Raw genomic sequence first — 18386 nt, 5'->3', positions numbered from 1 at the left:
TCTAGTATAATATCTCATATTTAATATAATATCTAATATCTACTCCGTCTAACGTCCTGTGCCTGTGTCAGGGTGGAGCAGTCGGACGCAGTTTGAGGAGACCTGGGCCACACTGTTGGGGGTGCTGGTCACCCAGCCAATCGCCATGGACCAGGAAGAGGAGAGTCCGCAGGAGGTACTGGCTGCCTCCCCAGCGCTCGGCCTGGCCTGGTCTGGTCTGACAAAGAGTGCTCTGTGTCCTTTCAGACACCTCTCTGGGCTTGCCTGACGCTATGATACCGTTGGCCCTCACGCAAGAATGCAGCATCGCTCAGTATTCTGAACAGGCGTAGTCTGTGATGCTCCAGAATGGGAAGGCAAATGAATATAACTCTATTAAGGGTGGCTGATGAGTAAGCCTCAGGGGCCATCTCGGCATGAGGGCCGGCAGCCACAGTGTGTTCTTTTAGTCTTTGTGGTTGCAGTGAGAGGTGCCAAGGACATTTAAAAAAAGAAAGGTAGCCTTACTGACGGCGACCATTTCTTCATGCGCTAAAAAATGTGTGTGTGTGTGTGTGTGTGTGTGTGTGTTAGGAGGATCTGGAGCGGACTCAGATTAACGTGCTTGCGGTGCAGGCCATCACCTCTCTGGTGCTGAGCGCCATGACTCTTCCTGTGGCGGGAAATCCCGCCGTCAGCTGCCTGGAGCAGCAACCGCGCAACAAGACCCTCAAAGCCCTGGATACGAGGGTACACACACACACACACACACACACACACACACACACACACACAGTAAAGCCTTGAAGCACTTGACACAGCTGGTGCTGGTGCTGACACAAGCCTTGCACCAGTGCTCTATACAGTACGTCTTTGCTATGGTGGGTGTACGAGGCTGGTCAGTCAGTGCAAATGACCGATGCCAACCCAGCCCTACAAAGCAGACGCAACCTGGGCACAGAGGCCTGCTGTGGTCAGCAGCCCCACGCGGAAGCTGAGGCGTTGTTGTTCTCTGCTGCGGTCAGCCCCTTGCTGAGGCATTTGTGTTCTCTGTGTTTGGTGCAGGCTTGGGAAGAAGCTGAGTGTGATCCGGGGGGCCGTGGAGAGGGAGATCCAGTCCATGGTGTCCAAGAGGGACAACGTGGCCACTCACTTCCCTTATCAGGCCTGGGACCCCGTGCCCTCACTCTCCTCCTCCTCTGCAGGTGAGACCAGCCGTGGGACACCCAGTCAGTGGCAAGCAGACACTGTGCAATTCTAGCCCCCAACCTGTCCGATTCAACTAACTTCTTCATTGGGCTGAATACCTGTCCGATATGTCGTGTCGTTTGAGCAGGCTCACAGTGTCCCGTCCAATTCGAGTGGATTTTTTGGCGCGTCCGATTTTTTGGTCGTTTGTCTTGCAGTGTGTCCTGCAGTTGAACATGCAGTGTGAGCACAGTAATCGTGTCCGACTGAAATGCGTAGTGTTAGTTATCATATCGTACTCAACTGAAAAAAAAAAAATGCAGTGTCTACCCAGTTTAACAGGCCATACACTAGTGATGAATAAATGTGTAAAGTATATGTTTTTAGTGCATAAGTATGGCAAATAGCATGTGACGAATTGAGGTTATTTCAGTTCAGTAGTGTGGTTATGGCAACGTCTCTAGTGGTTCTGTGTGCTAAAGGCATCACTTCTGCTCCAGAGTGCCAGATTCGTATCGCAGTAATGGCAGATTAGCATCATGCTAATCTAATATGATGTGCCAGTACTAACTGAAACATGAAGCGCCATTGGCTCCATGTCACTGGACTGAACTCTTCTGTGGTTTCTGCTTCTCCAAACAGGCACCCTGATTAGCCACGAGAAGCTCCTCCTGCAGATCAACACAGAGAGAGAGATGGGCAACATGGAGTACAAACTGGGCCAGGTGACACTGAGAATCACTACAATCCCCACAATCCCATAGTGCTGGCAAATTGATGCCACCTTGTGTTAGTGTTCCTCTTGTTAACTGGAACTCTGTATGCATTGTTCCTCCATTTCACTCACTGTGTGTGTGTGTGTGGCAGGTGTCCATTCATTCGGTGTGGCTGGGGAACAACATCACCCCTCTGAGGGAGGAGGAGTGGGACGAGGATGAGGAGGATGAGACCGATGCCCCGGCACCAGCCTCACCCCCCATCTCTCCCATCAACTCAAGGTCACACTTTCTTACTTACTTACTTACTTACACACACACACACACACACACACACACACACACACACACACACACACTCTGACTCAAATTTACTCACAAATACAGATATGCACACATACAGCACACACACACACACACACACACACACACATACTTACATGAACACATACACTCACAAATACACAGATATACTGTATCTTAAACTGATCACTCCTCTTCATAGTTGAGTAAGCCAGGAGGTCTTGACTCCCAATGCTAGGGTCAAGTGCATATACACAACACACCCTAGACGGGCTGATGTTTTCTGACCCTCTCGTAGCCAAGGGCCAACCCTCTGTGTGTTCCCCTGACAGGAAGCACCGTGCTGGAGTAGACATCCACTCCTGCTCCCAGTTCCTCCTGGAGCTCTACAGTCAGTGGATCCTGCCAGGGAGCCCCAGTAACCGCAAGACCCCCGTCATCCTCATCAGTGAGGTGGTGCGATCGGTACGTGTGTGTGTGTGTGTGTGTGTGTGTGTGTGGGGTTTGAAGTTTTTAAAAGGCCTCAGAGAGTTCACTAAGGGAGTCTAAAGAGTGCTCAGAGTATAATCTCACTCTTACTGTAAGAGTCTCTCTTGTTCTGTTACATAACCTCCTATCCACATGCATATCTCACCCTCTTTCTCTCTCTCTCCATCAGCTGCTGGCGGTGTCGGACCTCTTCACTGAGCGGAACCAGTTTGACATGATGTTCTCCACCCTGATGGAGCTGCAGAGAGTGCACCCCCCTGAAGACGAGATCCTCAACCAGTACCTTGTGCCAGCCATCTGCAAGGCCGCCGCCGTGCTGGGCATGTGTGTGTGTGTGTGTGTGTGTGTGTGATTGATCATCGTTTATCTACATACACACAGAAGTCATTCTCTTTGCAGAGGCATCATCTAACTGAACCATGTGTGTGCGTGCGTGCGTGCACGTGTGTGTGTGTAGGATAAGGCCACAGCAGAGCCTGTGTGTCGACTGCTGGAGACGACACTGCGGAGCACGCACCTGCCCAGCCGCATCGGGGCGCTGCACGGCGTCCTCTACGTGCTGGAGTGTGACCTGCTGGACGACACCGCCCGCCAGCTCATCCCTACGGTCAGCGAGTACCTGCTCTCCAACCTCAGAACCCTAGCACAGTGAGTAGTGTGCACACACGCACGAACGCAGCCACTCATTCATTCTCTCTCTCTCTCATGCTATCTTTCTCTCTCTCTGTCTCCTTCTCTCTCTTGCTTGCCCTCTCTCTGTTTCTCTCTCTCTTGCTTTCTTCTTCTTTCTTTCTTGCTTGCTTACTCTCTCTCTTTCTCTCTCTCTATCTCTATCTCTCTCTATCTCCCTCTCTCGCTTGCTTTCTCTCTCTCTCTCCATCTCCCTCTAAACTAAACACCCAAGGGATTACACACATAGAAGTGCTAATATTTGCTCAGTCTATAGAGCTAGACATTGGTAAACAAAGCTAGTTGTACAATATCTGTGGGGTTAGCAAACAACTCGCACAAGCTGAAATAAACATATTCATTTTAGCCATGGAATTAGTTTTGACTTGTTGAACTTCTGCCACATGCAACCTCCCATACACACACACACACACACACACACACACACACACACAGCTCATTAGGCCGCCCTTTTGAGGGAATAGGAGATGTGAGCAGAGAGCAGGTGCTGGTCCCTAATGAAAGGACACCCACAGGCTGGGCTGGGGTTCCTCTGAGGCCATGGCAGCCCCCTGGGAGCGGGCTAATGTTGCACACACACACACACACACACACACTCCTCTCTCTCTCTCTCTCTCTCTCTCTCTCTCTCTCTCTCTCTCTCTCTCTCTCTCTCTCTCTCTCTCTCTCTCTCTCTCTCTCTCTCTCTCTCTCTCTCTCTCTCACACACTGGGGAGCCCTCATGGCCCATGGTTCCAGACCCTCTCACACTAACTTCCGCACGGTTGGTGCATGTGCGGCGTGCCACTGGGATCTGAGACACCATGTGTTCAGGGAGGACTGGAGAGGAACGCCTCTCATGAATGTCGCGAGGCCCCAATGTGCCGTCTTAAAATAGGGCTAGTGTTGTTGGCATGTCACGCATGCAGTGATATGAAATATATGAGCTGGTCAAGCTGCATTTGTTGCAAGTCATGCCATTATGTTTAACTTTGCTGAACCTTGTGACCTTTAGTTTGACTTTTGTGTGTGTGTGTGTGTGTGTGCGTGTGTTAGTTGTGTGAACCTACATAACCAGCAGCACGTGTTGGTGATGTGTGCTGTGGCGTTCTACATGATGGAGAATTACCCTCTGGATGTGGGGTCAGAGTTCAACGCTGGCATCATCCAGGTGGGTGGGCGGGCTGTCTGTCACTCTCAGTTTCATGTTAACCTCATTTTAAGAAGCATGCATCATGAACAGAATGGACATTCAAAGAACTTCATTCAAAGTTATATTGCATTTCTATATGTAGAGAAATGCCTTCTGACCATGATTATTTGTTGCTTTGACATCTGTAGGTAACTCATTTTATCTGTGAAAAGTACAAGTAACAAAGCTAAACCAACTAACTTTTATTTTATTTGCTGTTTTTTCACCGTCCTCCTTCTTTTCATGGAATGCTATTATGGATGCCTTCTATCCTCTCTCCTCCCTCCCTCCCTTCCACTCTCTCGTCCTCCCCTCTAGTTGTGCGGGGTGATTCTGTCGGCCAGTGAGGAGGCCACGCCATCAGTCATCTACCACTGCGTGCTGCGGGGGCTGGAGCGGCTACTGCTGTCGGAGCAGCTGTCGCGCGTCGACGCAGAGACGCTGGTCAAGCTCAGTGTGGAGCGTGTCAACATGCCCAGCCCCCACCGCGCCATGGCCGCCCTGGGCCTCATGCTCACCTGCATGTACACAGGTGACCCGGACGACGCAGGCAGGCTACGTTTCAGTCAGACTTCTCCTTACTAACAACTGACGCCACTAGATAGAATGCTAGCGAGCAGCTAGCAGAGTAGCTAACACTGTAACGGCAACACTGATCTGGTAGCAGGTTGGTCTGCTATGGCTAATACAACGGGCTGTTTTGGTACCAGTTGAGCAGCATTGCTTCTGTTAAATATACTCAGTTGCATTACACTTAGCTAGAGTTACTTAGTAACACCAAGGTATTTTGAATCACAGTATATCAAATGTTAATTACCATCTAGTTGCTAACTTTGCCTGATATGTCATAGTTAGCAGCTAGGTAGTAAGTTAACGTTGCTCCTTTTTGTTGTAATAAAGCCATTCCTAGCTGTGTATTGACTGTCGGATATTTTGGTTAATTTCCAGGAAAGGAGAAAGTCAACCCTGGTCACCCTGGGGATGCCGACCCAACTGCCACAGACAGTGAGACGGTCATTGTTGCTATGGAGCGTGTCTCTGTGCTCTTTGACAGGTGACTGCTCCCAGGAAACATTTCCTTACTCAGATAGTCTTTATGAAACGAAGACCCACTGTTAAGCATATAAAGTCTCACTTAACAGAAGTTATACACAGTGTAATATATCTATAGCCTACTAAGCCATTTAACAACCTAATGGCCCACGCTAGTAAAAGTAAATAGACAACAAACGAAGCTTGCTTAGCTGCTGCTGTGGTGTTTTGTCAGGATCCGTAAGGGCTTCCCTTGTGAAGCTCGCGTGGTATCGCGGATTCTGCCCCAGTTCCTGGACGACTTCTTCCCTCCTCAGGATGTCATGAACAAGGTCATCGGAGAGTTCCTGTCCAATCAGCAGCCTTACCCCCAATTCATGGCAACAGTGGTCTATAAGGTGATCGTCACTTTCATTGATTTTCACAGTAGCATTCGTACTTTTATACTTTTAAACATCATCATGTTGTTGATGTGTAGTTAATGTCATTTAATTATCTAATTATTATATGCTGGTAATTATATTATGATTATGATTTTATTATAATTATATGATGTACTCTGTAGGCTTAGCCAAATGGTCTTATTTTTAACGCTACGCGAACAGAGCACTTCAGTTGTGGGCTCAGTGTAGCCTTTCTGGAAGGTTTTGGTTTGGTAGTGATTGCGGACTCAGTGTAGCCTTTCTGGAAGGTTTTGGTTTGGTAGTGATTGTGGAGCAGACGGCCTGGCCTGCCCAAGACGGACTCTTCTTGGCGCTTAGCTGAGGGTCAGCTTAATGAAATGTGCTGTTTGACCCCCTTCCTCCCTGGCTCTTGCTCCAGGTGTTCCAGACGCTGCATGCCACCGGCCAGTCGTCCATGGTGCGCGACTGGGTGCTGCTGTCCCTCTCCAACTTCACCCAGCGCACGCCTGTGGCCATGGCCATGTGGAGTCTGACCTGCTTCTTCGTCAGCGCCTCCACCAGCCAGTGGATCTCCGCTCTGTATCCTTACCCTGATGGCGCACCTTTAGGCCTGATTCATAGTCTACGCAAGCTACGCCAACACACCCAGCTAAGGATTTGGCGCGTACTTGTGTAGCAAAATGTGTTGTCCAATGTTTTTTACGCAACGTAAACACACTTGCCATGTCATGCATTTGCGATGGGGGCACATCGCTCGCGTAACTTACGTAGACTATGAGAAAAAACTTTGAAATGTGTGCAAGCCTTGCATTGTCAACTGTGTCTGCGTTCCTTGCATAGAGAACCAGCTCTTTGATGCACATGCGTATGCACAAATATACATGCAATTCCGTCATGTAAATTTATAGTATATATACAGTATACATACATGAATAGGCATGTATCATTTTTATTGTCCTTGACTCATCATCGCAGCCTGCCTCACGTGGTCAGTCGCATGGGCAGGGCGGACACGGTGGACGTCAGCCTCTTCTGCCTGGTGGCCATGGACTTCTACCGGCACCAGATTGACGAGGAGCTGGACCGCCGCGCCTTCCAGTCCGTCTTCGAGATGGTGGCCGTGCCGGGCAGTCCGTACCACCAGCTGCTGTGCTGCCTCCAGAGCATCCACCAGGACACTCCGCTGTGAACAAGCCAGTCAGCCTCACTAGTTCACACTGTGACACCTCGTTATGTCACAGTTTGTCAGTGTGTCCTCAAGTCACCACAACACCTCCATGTAACGCCCTGTTATCCTCAATGCACTGGGAGGCCTTTTTGTCCAGAGGCCCATCTATGGTTATAGTACCAAGGATCATCACCAAGACCACAGCCCCTCAAAAGAGTTCTAGAATCACTGTGAGGTAGCCTTCCCACAATGCACAGGGACTCCTTGCAGAGTGATTGATATCTCTAGAGCAAACCAAGAGTCGTACTAAAGTCCCTCTGGAAATCTGAAACCATTATACGACCATCCCCACGTAGAGTATGCAATCATGTTTAATCGTGGGCGCTTTCTTTGCATGAAAACACAAGAGTGTGGTAAATTGACACTGTCAGATGAACGCCTCCTGAAAGTGGATCTGTGTCCAAGCAACAGGGTCTGACTTGACACCTCCACCTCCTGCCCGCCAGACAGCCAGCAGCTTTTGGCAGAGGTTCGTTAAACAACCATTCAACTGACAAAGGCCTCCCCAAGAAGTGGTCTTCATCTCAATCCCAGGTCTTTTCCACTCCTCCATAACTCACCCTGTTTGTCTCCATGGTCTAGGTGGGGGGCTAACTTTAACAACCGGGCTTTCACTTACCCACTCCTTCTCTCTGCCATCACCCCTCCCCTTTTCTGTCTGTCTGAAAAAAAAAAAATAACATTCCTTGATTATTATGACTATTGTTATTATTTTGCACGAATGTTGCATTGCTCTGTGGATCTGTCCTCCAGCACTTGAACACTGAACAGAATATAATATAACTTAATTTGTATCTATATCCTCTCCTGAAGGAAGTATGCTTGAGCCATGGTGTTATTACAAAAAAAAATCATTAAATAAGACTGAGGATGTAGTATATTTAAAAGTAAGATGTGGTCAATACTTCTATTTTTGGTGCCGTTTTTGTTACAGTCTTCAGGAGTGATCTAAAGGGGCCTTTTTTCCAAAGGGGTTGAAATCTCAGTGTCTTGTGTGTGTGTGTGTGTGACTCTCATCTGGTTCCTTTTTTAATTATTATTTTGGTCACTCGTCAATACTGCACTGCTCTTGATGGAGTGGGAAATGGAAAATAATTGTGAAAGGTTTGGTAATGTGAAAGGTAGAAAGTTTGGTAAAAGCCATAATAACCATACTTTTGTTTCTCTATTGATTGTATTGTCATGGTGGACAACATTATTCTTTGTTGTTAAGCATGCTGCAACAAGTTGTTTGTCCATTAAGGCAACAGCCTTGCGTAGTGTGACTGTTTTTAATCTCAGGACACGAGATGTGATTATTGATCCCCATAATGACAAGAAGTTCTATTTTAATGGAGGGTGTATCTATATTGTGTAATATGTATGAAAGAAGACAAAAAAATACAGAAATCTGAAAGGACGTGTGTTTAATCAAGAAAAATGGGCGATCCAGACGTCCCATTGCCACTGTTTGTCGAGCACACAGAATCGTTGACGCTAACCTCTGAATGCCCACTTTGTTTTTTTGTTTTTTTAAATAGGCCTGTGTCTCGTTACGTATGCTTTGTTGATTCATTTGACAACAAAATTCTCTTAATGAGAAACTGTCTGAGCACTACTGAACTGTAATAAAATAAAATCAACAATAAATTACATTTTATAATCTTATGTTTTAATGCTCAATTGAAGGAGGTGTATTGTGAGCACTGTAAGTATATAAAGCCTTAGTCAGCAATCTGATCATGTATATATTCACTAGTGGCATGCTCCTGATAATTGCAAAACTCTTTCAATACCGAAATAGTGACTGGGAAAAGTCATGATTTGGTACCAATGCAGTCAGCTCTAAACCATAGACTGGATGATGCCTTGAGCAAGCGTTGACAAATCGCAGGTGTATGCGGGCAGAGGTTACTGGCAAGGTTGGTCCATAGCAGCAAGCCTCCTGCAGCAATTCACACTTTGTATGTTAGCATTTCAGTGTTTACAGAACTTGAGGAAAGATTTCTGTCTCTCTTTCTCACACTTTGAAATAAGTATTGAACATGTGAACAGTGATCATATTAGTATGTCAGAAGCTTCAAATTGACACTTGATATCTGTGTAAAATGTATCATATCCTCTCGCAGGAAGGTTTAACACTCACAGCTAACTGTTTCGGTCAACGTACCTTTCCAAATGATGTATTTACACAATAAAACAGTGATGACAGCATTGTTTTGTAACTGTTTCCAAACCCTGTTTCATTTATCAAGAAACCAACATGGCAGGTCAAATTACAAATGTCGAAATAATGTTAAATGTTTGGATTTCATGAAATTCGAAATGACATGGGGGAACCAAGAAAACATGGTTGATGTGGGGCATTTTTTTATCATCTGTTCTTGCATGGCTACTGAGTGGGGTCCTTGGCCGCCTCTTATTTTTAAAAACAGGGCCTGGACCTTCTGTTGCCCATAATACGCTTTCTGCAGAAAGCAACGAGCAAGGGACACACTGAGGGGCTGGGGTGGAGTCCAGCACACAGTTTAGCACAGCAGAAGTAGAAGTGCTTGTGGTATTTTTTTTTTTTATCCCTTTGTCTGCTGGTCTTTCTTTCTTTCTTTCTTTCTTTCTTTCTTTCTTTCTTTTAAAATAATTATTATAACAATTAGATTCATGCATATCCCTGGTCTCACTAAAGGAAGAAAGGAAGTTGGCATTGACCTACTGACCCCAACTCTCTCCATCTGTCTGAATTAGGCGGGAGCAGATGCATCTGTCTCCCACAGACGACAGGGCTTAAGGCACACTGGGAGTTCATGATGGCGCAGACATGTTTTGCCTCTTAACTGTCTGTTTGGGGTCTGTTAACCCCGCTGTGTGAAGACACTAAACAGGATTATGAAAAAACTGCACCCAGATCAGTTAGAGAAATACATGGCCAGCTCCGGAGTGCTCCTAAGAACCGTCAGTAGTTGAGTTGCTCTGCAAGCAAATGCATTAAGCAAATTATACAATCAGAAGATATGAGTGTAATTAATGACTTAGTTATGTAAAGTAAAACTTGATACATTTAAATGAATAAACGATTTTAAGTGTCATCTGTTTTATCTTTTTTATTGTTATAATTTATTTGTGATTTAACACGTGTTATTATTTTAGATTAACTTTAGACTAATAGCTAATTAGTTTCACCATAAAATTACAACTTGTGATTACCACCATGTTGTAATGCCATATTTTATTAATGGGTCATTCTTCAATTAGGGGAACTTTTATGTCCCCAGGTTATAAATTCATGTTAGAAATACTATATTACAAAATAAATAGTTTAGTTATTTCAAATAATGTTTATTGCACCACCAAAAAAAGTAATACACTAAAATCTTTATGATTTATATTTTTAAAACTGTTTTTAACACCAATATTTGGCTACTTAGGCCTTGTCCCCAACCCAGACTTTCAAACTTTTCTGCTCTTAAAATGTGATTAAATGTTATCATTTCATTAAAAAATCACAACATATGTTTAAATAGTAACTTATACAATTTGTGAATATTTTTAACAATTTAGTATTGTCCCCCAACAATACCGTCATTACCGCGACAGTCTATGATTACTACTAGGATTTTTTTTTTTAAGACTCGTTTGTGCTGTAACCATGGAAATGAATAGTGACAGGGAAGGAAGCAAATGTCAGCCATGAGAGAAGAGTGATATCTGATGTCTGAAAAAGTAAGTAATTTATAATCATGTGTTCCTTCTGATCATGGAGTAGACTTATTCAGCGTCATTACCATAAATGCTGTTGCAGCAATATTTTTATGAAAAAAATGAAATATTCACATTATTTATGTGTAGCCTATTTAAAGTTCATGTTGTACTAGCTGATGAATGATGTTAGCAAATCCATGACCTAGCATCTTTTATCCTGAAATAAGATGAAAAATGTCATTACCGCAACCGTCATTACCAACACAAAACTTGTCGTGATGGTGATGGCGGTAATGACAAGTTTTCTGTTTCACCATCTATATTTTATCATCTGTTTAAAAATTAAGCTAAAGAAGCCTAATGGTGTGATGTTGCAATGAAACTCAAGTGAGATACCTTACTTCCTAATCCTAATTTACCCTATTTTTTTTAAACAGCATGACTCCCAAGACATTAGCAGAAAGGTCTTGAGAATACAGGGAGTATAGGAAGACCTCTTTTTTCTGTCAGTCAAGGAACAATAATAAATGCTAGGCCTACAAATATTTTATGCAAATATTTAACCTTATACTGACTTAACCTTAACTTTTACAGATGTCCACTCTAGCACACATTTAACATTGGAAGTATACCTATAATTGTCAATTACCAATTGCCATGAAACATTTATTTGTATCTTCCTAGGGATGCAGATTAGACAACAAAAGAAAAAAAAACATAAATAATCCATATTTCAAGGAGGTTTCATTTTAGGCCTGAAATATGCATTGTTAAACCATGCCATCTTTTTCCTACCTGTAATAATCTCAATATACCGTAGTTATGGTCTGTATTTTCATATTTTCTGCTGTTTTATGCCATTGTTTCATGTGATCCTCTAGAATTTTTTTAGAGATTTCTGGTTTAGTTTTGTCCCTATTTTTGTCTATTCAAACATTACCATTTTTTTCATTGCTTGTCATTACCAAAACACTATGTCATTACCAGAACAACATGTCATTACCGCCACGTTACTTAATTTACAGTAAAAATACTTTAAAAATAGCTTTATCGTCAATATTGAGCTGCTACATGAAAAGCTTAATGAAATACTTATCCACATATTCAAAGAAAAAAATATCTAAAACTACTTTTCCAGAAATTAAACAAAAGTGTACTTTGTTGAACACAGAAAATCACATTTTGATGGTGAGAATATCAAAATAGGCTATATGTAATTTGCTGAATGTGAACATTTTGAATTTATACTTATTGTTGATGATTAACAATGTTTACAACATGAATGAGTTTAAATTATCTCCTTGTTAGATCATTTTATTTATTTTTCAAGTTTTTGATGTTGTGATGGGAATGACATTTTGTAATGCCAGTTGGCAAATAAATATAAATTATTTTAAATATATTTAAACTCGGTTGTGGCCAGCATTATACCTTCATATTAAAGTATGTAAGCATTGTCTTGGCATAATTTAAACCCATTTTTTCCTGATTTTATAATTTAAAATTTGAGATGGCAAAATTGCCCCCAATTGAAGAATCACCCTAATAAGCCTATATTGTTTTTGGTTACAGATAAGCTTTGTGTTTTGGGAACGCAACACTAATCCGCTCAGCTGATTAGGGTGTTAGTCTTGGTCAGATGACGCTGAACTTTAGGGCATGTCCAAAAGAAGCGATTGTCAAACAGGCACTGTTAAAGAGGAAAGTGTCAACAACATTTGGGGATGACTCTGTGACGGCTTCATTTTAGTTATAGCTTCATATTCACTCTGGAGGGACACGCAAGGACAGTATAGGACTACTAAATTAAGAAATCAAGGATTCAAAATCAGGATTTGCCTATTTGTTTTAGCCTAAATATAAATGTCCATCGCTGCAAATGTGACCAATTGTAGCCTATATGATCATTTCAATTTAGGATGAAATGGAGGTGGAGTCAAAGTGTCCCATGTTTTTATTTTATTTTTTTTAGTTGGCATAAATGTTACATCCTTGAACTACTCTTTCTCACGGAAAATAACATCGCGAAATCATAGGGAGAAAATGCAACAATGTTTATTGATTTCCTTGTGACTTAAGCACTGCCCCGCACACGCGCGCACGCACGCACACGCGTACTATCCCAGGACGGGCTCCTTAGCTTTCTTTTGTTTAGCTAAGATAGCGGCTATCCATAAGGAGATGTGAGGAGTTGCGATCCTGCACCAGGGAGCATCCGGTAAGGCTGATGTGTCACAAAACTCTGTATCTGAGTTATTCTGCATTTTGAATACGTTGACAAACTATACATTGTTTGATGTTAAAGTTTATGTCTCTCGAAAAGGGATCCCTACGGAATGTCTTGGATAAAACGCTATGGGTTAAGTTTCAGTCACTTAACTGCTATGTTGGCTAGCTTTTGCGATCGAAGCCTTATGTCTATAAACATGAATTTGGTTATATGTCGTGCTGCAACTCTGGTCGTTGTAGTTAATCGCATTTAACATAATCCATTGTAAGATTTTTCACCCGAAAACCAACCCATGGTGTTAATATCTACTGCATGCTAGTGTTCGGTCTATCCCATTAGCAGCTATGACAACTGCAACAATACCGTTACTCGCTGGCCAGCTGTTTGGCAGGGTCGAAAAACAAAAGCCTAACAGGTGAAAATGTGAGGAGTATCAAGGACCTATATTTGCAGTCTTTCCTCTGTCTGTATTTTGTTTTGCAGACACGAGACATGTAAAGTTATGAATGATTTTGTAAAGTACGTGCAACACCTGTGGAATATCATACGACTTTACTTCAATTCTCAGACTAACTTGGTCATTAGTTGAGGGGGTTGACCACTAGGAGTGACAACAATATGCACCAATAGGACAAGCAAAAAGTTAGTTGACATTTGGATGTCATGGTTACACAGGTTGACGCGTACACATTCCTACAATGGGGAAAATGAAGGCGGGATAGGAATGTCAAGCAGGAGTGGATGAATTTTCTTTGCACGAATTTCAACTAACGCATTTGAGAGGAAAAGTTTCCAAATTCGCATGAGATAAAGTTTCTACTTAACTTGTGCAATAGATACACAATGTTTGGACAATCAAATCCTAAAAGGGAGCCAGTCAGACATCACTCAGCTTCCATCTGATGTAGCTATTGTTTGCTAGATAGAGCTAATGTGGAAATTAATGTATTTCGCCAAAGAACTTTATTGAAATCAACCTTGCCCAGTTTGTGAACAAAAAAGAAAGAAAGTTACTAACCTAATAGCTAGTTACTGGTTTACATAAAGAAAACGTGTTTTGCATAATTGATGTTGAAGTTCTCAGACTGTATGCTCAAATTTGACCTGTGAGTCAGTTAACATCTACTGCTAGTGAGCTTCCATCTGCATCCGGTATTCAATCACCGACCTTTAATCAATGTTTATGTTTTGTTTTGGTTCAGATTTTTTTATTAGCTTTAGGCTACCTTTTATCCACGTAAAATCATTTGATTATCCTAACCGACCGGTAAAGCGCTGCTAGCGTTCGTTATCAGTCATAATATTACATTAAATATGAAAATAATGTAGATGTTACTTCTGCCTTTTGTCAAATTGATGTTATTTTTAAGTTATTTTCTGTCATTCCTGTTTTCGCTGTACTACTGCGTCCCCAATTATGCCCCCCTCCCCTCTCTTTCTACCAAAGGTGCCCTGTGAAACTGAGTTGACACCAGCATGCTTGTGCCGTAGTGGGGCAGCGTTGGCACAGAGGGCGATGGTATCGACCAGGCGTTACATTTAGTTCCTCTGCTCCGCATTTGTGAAGCTCTCGTCAGTGGAGTGAAAAAAAGAGAGAAGAAAGGGGGCAAAAAGAGACCATGTTCAGGCAACAGGATATGGGGAAACGGCGCGGGGCGAGCTCTCAGCCTGTTACACAAGTGCGTGGGGTGGAGGTGGCGCGAGGCCGCACGGGCTATGGCTTCACACTGTCGGGCCAGTCACCTTGTGTGCTCAACTGCGTCCTGAAAGGCAGCCCTGCAGACTATATGGGCTTGCGTGCTGGAGACCAAATCCTCAGTGTCAACGACATCAACGTTTCTAAGGCCTCACATGAGGACGTGGTGAAGCTCATTGGCCGGTGCACTGGAGTCCTGCACCTGGTAGTGGCAGAGACCCACCAGCGCCACCACCACCACCATCACAATCACTCTCATGCACATCACCCTCACTATCACCACCAGCATGTTGACTCTTGCTCCAGTGACGAGGAGCTTGCTTACCAAGACCCCAGGGGTGCTTGGACCACACGGCCTAAGGTGGACTCGAAGACTCTGGGGATCAACCGGGCGGAGCGCGTGGTGGCGGAGATGCAGTCAGGGGGCATCTTCAGCATGATCTTTGAGGGCGCCTGCTCGAGCCACTCGTCCAGCAGCTCGGAGAGAGCGGCAGCCGTTTCGTCCTCGGCCGCCAAGCCCAAAGGCAAACCCCGTCACCCTCTGTCCGAGTCGGACGCCTTCCCCTACCCCAGTACCCGCAGGCACCGCAGCCAGCCGGACTTGCTGTCTGAGGACGAGCTGGCCAAGGTGCTGCAGGCTGACGACTCGGTCTTCCTGGACGTGTTCGAGGTGGAGCCGCCAGCCCCCGCGATCCTTCCCGACTCACCCGCCGGCGGTGGGGACGGAGACGGCATCCTGAACGTGGGCATGGTGGTGGGCTACCTGGGCTCCATCGAGCTGGCGTCGGCCGGCGGCAGCCTGGAGAGTGACAGCCTGCAGGCCATCCGCGGCTGCATGCGGCGCCTGCGCGCCGAGCAGAAGGTGCACTCGCTGGTGCTGCTGCAGGTCATGCTGGACTGTGTGCGCCTGCGCAGCGAGCGTGGCCACGTGCTGGCCACCTACCCGGCCGAGAAGCTGGCCTTCAGCGCCGTGTGCCCGGACGACCGGCGCTTCTTCGGCCTGGTCACCATGCAGGCCACGGAGGAGTATCGACGGCGCTGAGGAGGCGGACGAGGCCGAGCTGCGCACCTCCTGCCACGTGTTCCTGGTGGACCCCGAGCTGTGCCACCACAAGGTCCACCAGAGCGTCGCCCGGCGCTTTGGCTTCGACTGCACGCCCGACCCGGACACGGGCGGCTGCCTGGAGTTTCCCCCCACCTCCCAGCCTCTGCTTCAGTTTGTGTCGGTGCTCTACCGCGACATGGGCGAGTCCATCGAGGGCGTGCGCGCGCGGGCCTTCCTGGACAACGGCGCCGTTGGGGCTGCGGCCGCCGCTAATGCGGCCGCTGCTGCCGCCGCCGCGGCGGGCGACATGGACGCGCAGCAGAACAACAGCACCAGCAGCAACAGCGACAGCGGCATCGGCAACTTCCTGCCCGAGGAGAAGAGCAACCGTGTGCTGCTGGTGGACCTGGGGGGCAACGCCCCTGGCCGACACGCCCCCTCCGGGCCCTGGGAGTTCCCCCAGCCAGCACGCGGCCCTCCCCCGCCCCCGCCCCCCGCCGCTCACAGGAACGGCTACCGGCACGAGCCCCTGTCAGACCTCGCTGACGCGCCGCCCCTCTCCACCAGACACCTCAGCGTCTCGTCCAGGATGGAGCTCCAGGGCCATCCCTCCCGCTCGCACTACTCCAAGAAAGCAGCGGCCGGAGCAGCAGGGGCTGCAGCGGCAGGAGCAGCAGGAACAGCAGGAGGAGGAGGAGGAGGTGGTGGTGGGAGCGGTGGTGGTTCTGGGGCATCGGGGAGCCAGCGCTGGCTGCCGGTGCACGTCCTGCGGGACTGGAGACAGCAGCACGGTCACAGCAGCGACCAGGAGTCGTACGCCGAGTCCACCGACGGCTGGTCCAGCGCCAACTGCAGCACTCTGCCGCCTCCCATGAACAAGATTCCGGCCGACCGCTACCGGGCGCCCGGGGAGATAGTGGCCGCCGCCACCACGCAGCCCCACCGGCTGACCACGCAGAAGGACGAGTGGGCCAAGAAGCTGTTCGGCACAGACAAGGGGCTCCGCGAACACCAGAACGGAGCCAGGGGCAAAGACGGAGCGGAGAAGAAGGTAAGAAAGCCGGCCTGCTGTCTGTTTGACTTTCTTTTCACATCTGAGTGCTTGAGAGCAGAAGGAAGCTTAGGCTCAGTGCACAGAAATATTCCCACTGCATGAGGATGGTGTAGTTTCTGAAGTCCTACAAGCTCAGTTGTGAAATGTGTGGATGTGATTTCTTCTACTAATGGAGTTTGTAACTGAGACAAATGTAAAGGTGTAGGATGCCATTTTCATGCCCATGTATTTATACATAGCGAGTAAGGCGTAAATTGTTAAACTAAACTCCGTTTCTTAGTTAATTCTGAAGCAGTGAAAAACAGATCTGCAGTGGGCTGCTGGAGAGCCCTTGGAGGGGACATGCTAAAACTGACTCACAGATGAGAAGATTCAAACTCAGGGTAGGCTCCTTATCGCACCGCAGCAGTGAAAAATTATAAAGACAAAATGGCTGCTACAGGTGTTCGCAAAAAACACTTTTCTACTCTGGTCATTTTCTGCTTGTAGACCTGCTGAAGGTTTTTTTTTTTTTTTTTTTTTTTTTATTTTTTTTTTAGATCAGATTAACCTTAATTAAGTTTATTTGTCCTGTTCCCTCCACTGATATCATTCAGCACCCAAATGTCATATCGCAGCCTGTTGTGGACTGAAGTCAGTGACATGCAGCCCGGGTGCTGGCAGGGTTGATCAGGACTGGAGCAGCCCGGGTGCTGGCAGGGTTGATCAGGACGGGAGCAAGGCTATGGCTAAATCTCCATGTCCCCCCTAAGGTCTCAGCCCTGAACCCTCAAAGACGTAACTGACATCTGTTGATAAGTGATTGAGTTTGAGAGACTGTAAGGGTTCAAAATGCTACTAACAGGAATGGGATGGCCATGTCATGACGCTGATTTGACAACATCAGAAACGTGCAAACAGGTTTATGACAGTTGTTTCTTTTTTTCCAAGCTTCCAGCCTCCGTTTGGGTAACCCTGTGTTTCACGTCACAATGCCACAAGTTGTTGGTAATTCCCTTGGGTAAAGTCTGCATAAATGGCAACTTATGGAAAGAGCACAGAAAGGGTGTGAGCAAGCCCTCACACACTTCACAATTTCACACTGGGACAGCCCTGAGCCCTCATGAACTTAGCAGGATCAGGCATCAAAGTGTGGATGTTTGTGAGGGAAGACATTGAGATGCAGCAAACCTGTCAGCTCTCCAGCCATAGTCTGCATACACACATCCTCAGCTTAGAAACTTGCCTGGTGCTGAGAGGGGTGTGGATTTTTGGCTGCACACAGATCTGTGTTTGGACATTCACTCAAAAGTCCAAATATCGTTTCTGGTCTTTAACATAAAGCTTTGATGTGGTGCAAATGATTTTAACTGTTGTGCATTTCTCAAACTTCCTCCCAAAGTAGCTTTTGCATGACTCATAGTGTGAAAAAACGTAATAGAGTTTATTATTGAATGATAAAAAAAGTGCTTGAACAATATTTAACTAGCTTATTTGAGGATGACCA

General features: G+C 46.0%; 2 protein-coding genes across 2 annotated transcripts in view; both read left to right on the top strand.

The window, feature by feature from the left end:
* Positions 1-10262, top strand: part of htt (huntingtin) — a 48775-nt gene extending 38513 nt beyond the window's left edge. The window contains 14 exon segments of the mRNA XM_048250250.1: positions 72-175; positions 574-729; positions 1046-1184; positions 1810-1892; positions 2035-2165; positions 2519-2651; positions 2845-2999; positions 3132-3323; positions 4401-4515; positions 4855-5068; positions 5485-5590; positions 5804-5966; positions 6391-6551; positions 6948-10262. Of these exon segments, the coding sequence (XP_048106207.1) occupies positions 72-175; positions 574-729; positions 1046-1184; positions 1810-1892; positions 2035-2165; positions 2519-2651; positions 2845-2999; positions 3132-3323; positions 4401-4515; positions 4855-5068; positions 5485-5590; positions 5804-5966; positions 6391-6551; positions 6948-7161 (2066 nt within the window). The 3' untranslated portion in view covers positions 7162-10262.
* Positions 10263-12984: 2722 nt separating this feature from the next.
* Positions 12985-18386, top strand: part of rgs12b (regulator of G protein signaling 12b) — a 64811-nt gene continuing 59409 nt past the window's right edge. The window contains 4 exon segments of the mRNA XM_048244038.1: positions 12985-13093; positions 14553-15848; positions 15850-16504; positions 16592-16897. Coding sequence (XP_048099995.1) covers positions 14725-15848; positions 15850-16504; positions 16592-16897 — 2085 coding nt within the window. The 5' untranslated portion in view covers positions 12985-13093; positions 14553-14724.

Source organism: Alosa alosa, chromosome 1, assembly GCF_017589495.1.
Source record: "Alosa alosa isolate M-15738 ecotype Scorff River chromosome 1, AALO_Geno_1.1, whole genome shotgun sequence".
NCBI classification, from domain to species: Eukaryota; Metazoa; Chordata; class Actinopteri; order Clupeiformes; family Clupeidae; genus Alosa; species Alosa alosa.
The sequence above is the reverse complement of the archived record's forward strand: the minus strand, read 5'-3'. Positions and strand labels throughout refer to the sequence as shown.